We start from the raw sequence: 10,789 nt of genomic DNA, 5'->3' as shown, positions 1-10,789 counted from the left end.
TCTAAGCCCAAGGCTCTTGCTGTGGCCACCACAGTTGAGAGGCAGGGGTTCCCAGACTATGTTGTTTACAAGATAGGACGTGGGAGACAGGTCAGGGACCCAGGAGATGTACATGGCCTAGTCATAAGTGGGGGACTGCCTAGGGGAGAAGGGACGGGTGACTAAGAGGGAAGTAGACCAAGGAGACACTGTTGCCAGGGAAGAAAGGGATGACTGAATCCTCTGCAAGTTCAGCCCCACTGCCTCCCATTTCCTTCATTATCTAGATATTAAGCCCTCCTCTCTAACTCTTATTCCTGGCCCTGCATTTCACACTCTTCCTGCATATCCCTTTACAGCACACTTACCTTGCCTTTAATTCTCCCATGTTCATCTTACCATCCATTCCTAGCCTCAGGTCTGCCTCCCTTCCTACCTGTTAATCTACACATCCTTCCTTAATTTACCTTCACCCAAATCCGAGCTTTCCCCTCATTTTATAGCACCCTCCCACCATTTTCACCCACTCATTCACCTGCATGCCTCTTAGGCATTTGCTGAATACCCCACCCCCAGCCCGACACAACTGGCAAGTACCGCTCATCCCTGCTACGTGCAGTTCCCTGATTCTAAGCCTCCTTAATTTCTTGGTTCTGTTGTAGATCCCCTTCCCCCACTCCCTAAACAGAAAAGAGGAAATGAGACCCAAAGAGGAAACTGGGTCTTGCTGATCCCACGCCCAGGCAGGCCACTGACCACACCCCCTTTTACTCCCAGCCTGACCCTGCCATTGACCGTAGCACTATCCCCTACCTAGCCTGAGCCAGCCCCTGGCTGCACCCCATGCCCTGCCCCACCCCAGCAACTCCAGCTTTACTTAGACATTACCAGTGTCCCTTTACTCTTCCTCCATCCCAGCCTTCCTAATTTAGCTCCTGACCACAGCCCATCTCTTCTCAGCCTCCTGTAGCCTGACCTAGCCTCTGACCTCACTTCATCCTCCCCTGACTTAGCCACTGTCCACAGAATTAGTCTTCCTCTTCTCCAGCCTAAAGTGGTGACTGATTACATATGTATTTTTTCCTACTGCCATCTTCCCCCACGTTTCTCTGTACCTTGTCTTCCCCATTTCCAGTCCAGTCCAGTAACTAACCTCATCATTTCTTTTTAATTTTAAAAGGAGGTATGTATATGCATTGTATTTTTTTAATTAATTAATTTTCCAATTATAGTTGGCATACAATATTATGTTAGTTTCAGGTGTGCAACATCGTGATTAGGCATTTACATACTTTATGAAATGACCACCCCATAAGTCTAGTAGCACTTGACACAGGACACTAACCTCATCCCTTCTGCTCCTACCCGGTACCATCCACATCCCCACCCCGTTTTTCCCACAGCCTAACTACATCCCCTAACCACAGCTCATGCTCACATTCCCAGCTCAGCCTGATCCTTTCTTTCCCCCCTTCCCAGTTTCTTACCTAAACTCAAGCTACCCCCACCACTGAGGGGCCACTAATGACAAGAAGCCTGACTTTGGGCCCTGGGCCCTGAGGGGTGATAGGACAGACTGTCATTAGGTCCTTTTAGTTCTATGTCTTAAAATTTCCAATGAGTGACATCCTTCTCTCCACTATTCTATTTCTGGCTTCATTACCCCCCACTTGTGCTAATACAGCGTCCTTCTAACCAATCTCCAAAGTAATTGCCAATTATTTTCCTAAAATCCAGTTCTTGTGATGTCCCTTCCTTGCACACAGCCTCCCTTGGCCTTCCATTGCCCTCCAGGAGGTAAAATCTCTCATACTTTCTAGTCCTCCCTTGCCTTTCCATCCTAACCCTAACTTCCCCGTCACTGCTCCATTGCAGGTACCCTGTGCTTCTGCCAGCCTGTCTGCTCACTTCTTGAACGTTCCTCCACGGTTTCCTGCTTCTCCACCTTTGCTTATGCTATTATCTCTGCCTGGAATGCTACCCTTGACTCATCTCCGGCTGATGTAGTGGAGAGAGCTTGGGCTTTGGAGTCAGAGAGACCTGGGTTCGGATCCTGGCTTCACACCTTATTAGCTGTGTGATTTTGGACAAGTACCTTGAAAAAATTTTTAACTTCTTTGAGCCTCCATTTCCTAATCTGTAAAAGTGGAAATAATGACGCCTACCTTGCAGGGTTGTTGTAAGGATTACACGAAATTATGTATTCAAAGCAATGGACATATAGTCAATAAAAAGATGACTATTATTTTTTATTATCTTTATTTTTTAAAATCTTAACTTCCAAGGACACTTTTCATGGAGACTTTTTGGTCCCCTTTCCCTTACCTAAAGGAATCATTGCCCTGAAAATACACCTCTTGGCTCTTTACATCCTTCCCTCTGTTATAATTCTGTATTTAGCTCATCCACTTAGCTGCGTGGGAGTCCCTTGAGGGCAAAGGCTAGGGCTTAGTCTTGGTTCCCAGCCACTGAGGGTTTGGCCCAAGCCCTTCCCCACAACAAGTCTTCAGAAATGCTTGCTAAATGAATGGAGAGAGAATGTCCACATAATGGAAGGAGAGACGTGGGGTGACTGTTGTGCTTGCTGATAGAAGTATATTTGTGGGGAAGCTGAGTGCGTGGGATGGGGTTTTTTACGGAAAGATAAGGTGGTTGTGATGGGATCTGTGTAGCGGCTGCGTGTATGAGATAACGTGTATGTAGAGACAGTGTGAGTAGTTTTGTGGGGAAGAGCTCTGTGCACAGATAGGCTGGGGTGCATTTGAAGAGAATGAATATGTATGGATAGGAGAGTAGGTGAGGAGGGGCTGTGTTGGGGGAGGTCAGGCCCAGCCCATCAGCTGCCCGGTCCAGCCCTAAATGAGCCTCCAGCAGCCTGAGGCTGGATATGTCAGTCTCACCCACAACCCTCACCCCCACCCTTTGCGGGTTACAGACTCAGAGGCCAAATTTGGTAACAGGCTGAGTGTTACTCCCCCAACCCTCTTCCATTCTGACTGTCTTCAGCATTCTCTCTCCCTTTGTCCTTCTCTGTGACTCCCTGTTCTTCTGCAACTCCCGTTGGAGATATCTGCTCTGACTATATTCTCCATGTACCCCAAATTCCTTACCCCCTGTACACTTACATTCCATTCCTTGCTGGGATTTGACCTTCTGTCCTCTATTCCCCCTCCAATTGCCCAACTCCTCTGGAATGCATCTCAGGAATGTCTTGAGGGAGGAGGAGTTCCCTGGGAGGGGGACATTGGGGGAGGGGGTGTTGTTGCTGTTCCATAAAACATGATGGAAAGGGGATCAAAGTTCTCGGACCAGAGCAGGAATGGGAGAGCTTCTCCCTGTGCTTCCAGGGGCCTTGTTCTATGCCCGTATCACCCCCAGTTCACTCCTCAGTGCCCCTTCTTCCTCACCCCTTGTAGCTATGTAGTTGTCCACTCCAGACGAGCCTGAGAGGAAGGGTAGGCATGACTCAACTCCCTTATCGGGGTCTCACCAGAGGTTTCCGTACTTGAGGAAGAAGGGGGTGTCCGTGTGTCCGGAGGAAATGGGGGGAGATGTGCAATTTTAGCTTGGGGTGGAGGGTCCTCTCAGTCCTGCCCTCAGCGCCTCTGACTCCTCCAGCTTTGCTCCAGCCCTCCGGCAACCCCACAGCCAGGTCTGTCCAACTTCTGGGGGGGGGGGCGGTACCCGAGGAATGGGGAGGTAGGCAGAGAACTGGAACTGGGGGGCCTGGGAGGTCCTCTCTTGTTTGGAAGTAAGAGTGAGCTGTGGTCTCCAGTGAGACTCTGGACTGTTTAGAATGTCAGAAATAGCCTATCAGACCCTGACCCAGACCTTTCCTACCTAGACCTACCCAGACCAGGCCTCTCTTCTCTTGTTTCTACCTAGATTTTCAATCCCCCTCACCCTATCCTCCCTAACCTCTCCACCCCAAAAAAACATACCCCTTCCCAACTTCCCTAGTTCTCATCTGCCTTCTGTATCCCAACACCCCCACCTCTGCTTCCAACCTTCCTTCTAGTGCTTTCCCCCTTGGGGCTCGCAGTGCCAGGAAGGGAATGGGCAGCCTGCTTGTGCTCACTCTCTTTATGAGGCACCAATCCCTGTACCGAGCTGGGTCACATCATCAGTTGCTGGGCAGACTTATCCTCTTGTGCGCTGTGCGCCACCTGCCGCTTCCAGTGGCTCCACCAGCCCACTGAGAGGTGGTGCCAGGAGGGCAGGGGAGGGCAGGGTGGGACTGGTGTCCTGAGAGGCACTGAAAATACTACCGGCGAGACATGAGATAAGACGACAGGGTCTGAGAAGGACTTGCTGAAGAGCGGGCGTAGGAGGAGTTGTAGTGAGGACTTGGTGAGTTGGACAGAACTGGGCTCTTTCTCTGACCTACCTTGTAACGCCTCCTCCCCCCACTCACCACAGGGTCTGATTCTCCTGCAAAACTGAAGAGTTGACTAGACAATTTCTGAGATCCCTTTGGATTAGAGGGTCAATTCTAGCTTGACTGCCAGGGAAGCCAAATAATGGGGCCAAGCTCCTGGGGCGGGGGTGGGGGGAGGCAGCATCTCAGGAACGCTGGAACAGGAGAGGGCCTGGATGGCTTGAATAGCCAGTGTTTGGTCTCTCTGCCGGACTAGCCAGAGTCAGTGTCTGCAGGCTTGGAGAGCCCTTGGGGATTATCTAACACAACTTTCTTCATTTTGTAAAGAAGTTGTGAGAGGAAGGTCACGTGATGAGTCAGGGCAGAGCTCTGAAAATCCCAGCCGGGAAAGCCCGCAGGATTTAATGGGAGACAGAGAGAAAAAGACTGACCCAGGAAAAGGTGAAAACAAGGCAGCGGCAGGGCTAGGAAAGGTGGCAAGAGAGAGACACTTGGAAGAAAGAAGGGAGGCACAGAGTCCAGTGGTGACAGAGCACCGTCCTCAGCTAACACTACATTTCAGAGCTGTTCTTGTACCTTGCAGACCAGCCTCTCCTTCAAATGACTTAGGTATTTAGGATAGGTATTTAGGACTGGTCTTTTGGATATAATTAATCTTATACGCTTTAAAATTACTAAATAAAACAAAAACAACCTCATTACCATGTGCTTTGGTGAGTCCCTTTCCAGAACACCCCTCCCTGGGACTCCATCTGGGGTACCGCCTCTCCTCTAATGAGGATGTTCTAATGCCCTGATGCCATGGGCCAGGTGTAGCCAGGCTGGAGAGAAGAACCTGCCACCATGGTTGCACTTTCGCTCAAGATCAGCATTGGAAATGTGGTGAAGACGATGCAGTTCGAGCCGTCCACCATGGTGTACGACGCCTGTCGCATCATTCGTGAGCGTATCCCAGAGGCGCTGACTGGCCCTGGTGAGCCTGATTAGCCAGGTGGCTGGGGTGGGAATCCTTGATCCCTTCTGTTCCCAGGCTCTTGGCCTTAGGCAATGACCCTATTGTCCCCCAAGGCTACTTATCCTTCGGGTCTATGCTCCGTGGTGCCCTCCTTCCCCTTTAGGCCCAGAGTCACTAAGGAAATATTAATAGTATGGGGCAATGGTGCAGCCATTCAGCCACATTGGGGTCCTCATAAGTCTGAGGTGATCCCTCCTCTCTTTTAGCCAGCGACTTTGGGCTGTTTCTGTCAGATGATGACCCCAAAAAGGGTATATGGCTGGAAGCCGGGAAAGCTTTGGATTACTACATGCTCCGAAATGGGGTGAGTATCACTTGATCAAGGACCACCAACATTCTCTTCCATCAACTTCCCTGTTCCCCCTTCTGTTTTCAGGACCCAGATCTATTGTCTCTGATCCCTTTCATGCTTTCCGTCTCTTACCGGTGGGCCTAATACCCTGCTTTTGAGTGAGCCATCGTAGCTCTCCTTTTAGTAATCTCCTTGCCTCCCCTCTGGCCGTGTAAAAAGGAAGTAATACCTCTAGCTTAAAGTGGGCTCCTACCTCCTATTCTTGCCCCAACAGGACACCATGGAGTACAGGAAGAAACAGAGACCCCTGAAGATCCGGATGCTAGATGGAACTGTGAAGACTATCATGGTAGACGACTCTAAGACTGTCACCGACATGCTCATGACCATCTGTGCCCGCATTGGTAAGGGGTCTCAGTCCAGCTCTGCCTGAAGACATGGAAGCACTGCCTGGCATGCTACCAACCCCTCCCTCTCCTCTAGGCATCACCAACCATGATGAATATTCTCTGGTTCGAGAGCTGATGGAAGAGAAAAAGGAGGAGGTGACAGGGACCTTACGAAAGGACAAGACATTGCTGCGAGATGAAAAGAAGATGGAGAAACTCAAGCAGAAATTGCACACGGATGACGAGTGTAAGCAGAAATGGAAAAAAAGAGCACACTGGAAATGGTCGGGGTGTGGAGTGGCGGGGGCAGGGGATAGCCATTTATTTATTACTTATTAAACACCTGTTCTTGCAAAGCACCTTTTTAAACACTGGGGGTGCATCAGTAGTAAAACAGTCTTACACTCGCAGAACTTAGCATATTATTGAGAGAAGGTAAGAAATTAAGAAATAAATAAAAAGCGAGAGACCAGTCAGTACAGAAGCCATGGGGGCTTGATACTGAGGGGACTCTCTGTGTCCCAGTGAACTGGCTGGACCATGGCCGCACACTGAGGGAACAGGGAGTGGAGGAGCACGAGACGCTTCTGCTGCGGAGGAAGTTCTTCTACTCAGACCAGAATGTGGACTCCCGAGACCCCGTACAGCTGAACCTTCTCTATGTGCAGGTGTGGAGAGGACTTGCCCGAGGTAGCGGAGGTAGGGAGTGGGGACAGAAGCACAGTGAGTTTCATCCCTTCGCCCACACACACCATTCGCCTCCTTTCCCTGTGCTCTCCAGGCACGAGATGACATCCTAAATGGCTCCCACCCGGTCTCCTTCGACAAGGCCTGTGAGTTTGCTGGCTTCCAATGCCAGATCCAGTTTGGGCCCCACAATGAGCAGAAGCACAAGGCCGGCTTTCTTGAGTGAGTAACTCACACCCCACACCCTGTCAGCCCGGGGCTCCCTGCCATTGTGACCCCAGTAGGCCTGTCTCCACCCCAGGCCTTCTCACCTCATTTCTTCTCCTGAGGTACCAGGGTTTGACCCATATGAGTACCTTTTTAGCTTCCATCAGCCATTTGTCTCCTCACTGACCCTATGTGGAATATGAATGTAGTCCAAATTTCTGCCCCTATCACCTATGTCTGAAGCAAGCACGTAACTTTGACATTTTCTGAAGGATTTTACTGCAGTAGCCAGGTTATATAGGGTACATTTTTACTCATAGGGAACATTAGATTTTAAAAGTCTCACAAGTCTTCACACTTGTATTTCTCAGAATGTAGTTTTGGTGTGGCTCTCTCAGCTTCCTACAGGCATGGTCATTCTTCTGGTGAGCTCCTTCTGCTCTTGGTTCCCTGAAATAATGCTCTTGACCCTCTTTCCCGCAGGGACTGAGCCTCCAACTCAAGTTCCCTCAGTCCCTTTCCCTGTAGGGAGAGACACAGGCTGCATTCAAGAGCTAATGCTAAGTCACCTCAATTTCAGGGACAATCCAGACTCTGTTCTCTCACAGTCTTCATTCTCCCCAAAGATGACACTGTCCTAGACATGCCCTCACACCCCTAAGCCCACAGTCCATGGCCAATATGTCCCCGATGCTGTCCACTACATGCTGACCCTCCCTTTTCTGGTGTAGCCTGAAGGACTTCCTGCCCAAGGAGTATGTGAAGCAGAAGGGAGAGCGTAAGATCTTCCAGGTGAATGGGGACAGGGGAAAGTGTTTGGGATGACCCGGGAGCTTTGCTGCTTAATCCTACTGACTAAATGGACCCTCACCCTTTCTCCATCTGCTCCCACCCTGCTTCCACCCACCAAGCTGTTCTCCCACCTCTCCTGTGCCAAGAAAGCAGAAGACCCGGGCTTTTAGTTTCAGCTCCATCACTGCATTTGCCATGGGATTCAATTCAGTACTCTTGTTTTCTTTTGTTTGCGTCTAACATGTGATAACAGTACCTGCTCTGTGTAGGATTGATAGGAAAATCAAATGAGACAGTATACCTGAAATTACTGTGAAAAGTATGTCTTTGAACAAATATAAGGTGTTACCCCTACTCTTTGAATACTCAGCCCAAAAGGCCTTCTATTTGACCTACTTCCTAATTATCCATTCATGTCTTCAGAAGGTCTGCCAGTTCCTTAACTATATCCCTTGAACCACCGCTTCTGCAGATCCTTTTCAGCCCCCAGCCCCGTCATCCTCTCATTTCTCTTATGCTGTATTCCCTAACCTTTGCTGTGTTCCCATAATACTCTCCTGTTACAGTTAACATCCCAGCTTAAATCCTTGTCTGTGGTATCATCCTCCCATGTTTGCTGAATCTTTCCCCATGTCATCCTCCAAGGCACACAAGAATTGTGGACAGATGAGTGAGATCGAGGCCAAGGTACGCTATGTGAAGCTGGCCCGTTCCCTCAAGACATACGGTGTCTCCTTCTTCCTGGTCAAGGTGGGTTACGGACCCTTCTCACCGCCCTCCTTATTTCCCTCTTACCCTTTCCTATCTGAAAATCTCCGACCCTACCCTCATTTCCCAGCATTCCACAGGAGTCCTGTTCTCTACCTTGTGAATACCTGCCCATTGTCAGTTCTCCACCATCAATCACTTCCCTCCCTACCCTGCACCCTGCATTTTCCCGCCCTTTCCCTTTTCCCTAAAGTAGCCTTGTCCTGGGTCCATCCCTTGACACCCTAGCTCAGCGTAGCACTCCTTCCCACCTCAGCACCCCCTTGTGGTCTTGATCTGATCTGACCGTTCACTTCTCATTCGACCTCTGACCTGTAACACCAATAATAACCTCTGTCTAACAGGAAAAGATGAAGGGAAAGAACAAGCTGGTGCCCAGGCTCCTGGGCATCACTAAGGAGTGTGTGATGCGAGTGGATGAGAAGACCAAAGAAGTGATCCAGGAATGGAACCTCACCAACATCAAACGCTGGGCTGCCTCTCCCAAGAGCTTCACCCTGGTGAGCCGGGGGACTCAGATGAGAAAGGGCTTTGGAATTTTCAGAGAAAGGGCAGCTACAGAGATCTTTTCACCTCCCTTGGGGAAGGTGCACTGAACATGACTTCAGAAAAAAAGAACTTTGGAACTATTGCAGGAATATGAAGGTTAGAGTAGAGGAGAAGCTCCTGGAGAGTGAGTTATGCTTAAATGAACTTTTTCTTTAAAATCAACAGAACAAAATTGTAAACAGTAAGCTGAGATCACAGGAAACTTGGGGAGAGAGAAGAAAACAGTGATAGAAAAACAGGCCTTCCCTCTTTCAGCAGCAACTATGTGCTGTAATTTTCCCTCTGGCTTTATATGTTGGTGTTACGAATTGAAGCTGGTACCAACTTGATGAAGTGCCCCAGTGAGAGAGAAATTAGTAAATGCTAGTTTTCCATTTTAGGTACTGGTGCTAACCTGCAAGTGTGGTCATTTAATGGTAAATGTTAGTGTCTTCCCAAGTTTATCATCAGGGTGAGAGAAAAGAGATTTCCTGAATGGCATGGATTTGAAACTATGTAGCATAAAGACCACATCTCAGAAATAAAATATTTCCCTCCAGAGAGGGAAATAAAGAAATGGGCTTCTTCCTAGAGGGCTGTTGGCATGGGAAGACACCCTCATCTGCTCGAGCTTGGGGCTCCCACTCTACTCCTTTCCATCCTGGGTAATTTCAAGGTTTCCCACTGAGCCCCCACCTGTCACCTAGGATTTCGGGGACTATCAAGATGGCTACTACTCGGTGCAGACGACTGAGGGGGAGCAGATCGCACAGCTCATTGCTGGCTACATTGACATCATCCTTAAGAAGGTGAGCACTGCCTCCCTCCAGCCTTCTTCTTATCTTCCCGTACCTTCTCCCCAAGCTGGTCCTTTAGAAATGGGGACCCACGTTCTGGAAAACGGCTGATTGGGAAAATAAGAGTTTGCCTTTCCCCCACTTCCTCTTCTTTAACTATTATACTTTTTTCTTCCTACAGAAAAAAAGCAAAGATCACTTTGGGCTGGAGGGAGATGAGGAGTCTACTATGCTGGAGGACTCAGTGTCCCCCAAAAAGTACGAAGGGAGCTGGGCTGATCCATCCCTCAGGGGCAGGAGGGCCAGGCTTGACTCCAAGGACTGTTGGGGTGGGGAATCCTTAGGCTGTAATGAGACCTCACACTCCCCCGAAAGCACAGGACCTGCAAAGGCGCTAGAGCTGGGTAGGAAGGGGGGAGAGGAGGAGGACCTCTGAGTGCTCCTCAGTATGTTCCCTCTCCAGGTCGACCGTCCTCCAGCAGCAGTATAACCGGGTGGGGAAAGTGGAGCATGGCTCTGTGGCGTTGCCCGCCATCATGCGCTCTGGAGCCTCTGGTCCTGAGAATTTCCAGGTGGGCAGCATGCCACCTGCCCAGCAGCAGATTACCAGTGGCCAGATGCACCGAGGACACATGCCTCCTCTGGTAAGAGTGCCACCACAGTACCAGCACCCCTACCCAGCCTCCTCAGCGGGGCCGAGCCAGAAGTTAGGCAGTCTTTTCCCCTGTCCCTATTTGTGTTCCTCTCCCTCGCCTCATGTTCCTTTTTCCCTTCTCTTTTCTCTGAATGTGCCTTCTCCTTGCAGACTTCAGCCCAGCAGGCACTCACTGGAACCATCAACTCCAGCATGCAGGCTGTGCAGGCTGCTCAGGCCACTCTGGACGACTTTGATACTCTGCCACCTCTGGGCCAGGACGCTGTGAGTATGGGATGGAGGAGAGACCAGTGGGACTGAAG

The 10,789-nt window shown here is 49.9% G+C and overlaps 1 protein-coding gene across 2 annotated transcripts in view; it reads left to right on the top strand.

Moving 5' to 3' along the window:
* The window catches only part of TLN1 (talin 1), a 31,960-nt gene that overhangs the window by 1,469 nt on the left and 19,702 nt on the right, over window positions 1-10,789 (top strand). For both annotated transcript variants that reach the window (XM_081065634.1, XM_081065633.1), the window contains exons 2-14: window positions 5,168-5,330; window positions 5,579-5,676; window positions 5,939-6,068; window positions 6,148-6,300; window positions 6,579-6,721; window positions 6,835-6,962; window positions 7,679-7,739; window positions 8,385-8,489; window positions 8,852-9,007; window positions 9,743-9,844; window positions 10,014-10,090; window positions 10,296-10,476; window positions 10,638-10,751. In XM_081065634.1, the coding sequence (XP_080921760.1) occupies window positions 5,201-5,330; window positions 5,579-5,676; window positions 5,939-6,068; window positions 6,148-6,300; window positions 6,579-6,721; window positions 6,835-6,962; window positions 7,679-7,739; window positions 8,385-8,489; window positions 8,852-9,007; window positions 9,743-9,844; window positions 10,014-10,090; window positions 10,296-10,476; window positions 10,638-10,751 (1,578 nt within the window). In that variant the 5' untranslated portion in view covers window positions 5,168-5,200. The remainder of the gene's footprint in view (window positions 1-5,167; window positions 5,331-5,578; window positions 5,677-5,938; window positions 6,069-6,147; window positions 6,301-6,578; window positions 6,722-6,834; window positions 6,963-7,678; window positions 7,740-8,384; window positions 8,490-8,851; window positions 9,008-9,742; window positions 9,845-10,013; window positions 10,091-10,295; window positions 10,477-10,637; window positions 10,752-10,789) is intronic.

Source organism: Rhinolophus hipposideros, assembly GCF_964194185.1.
Source record: "Rhinolophus hipposideros genome assembly, chromosome: 11".
Classification (NCBI taxonomy): domain Eukaryota; kingdom Metazoa; phylum Chordata; class Mammalia; order Chiroptera; family Rhinolophidae; genus Rhinolophus; species Rhinolophus hipposideros.
Note: the sequence above shows the minus strand (reverse complement) of the source record. Positions and strands in the feature narration are given on the sequence as shown.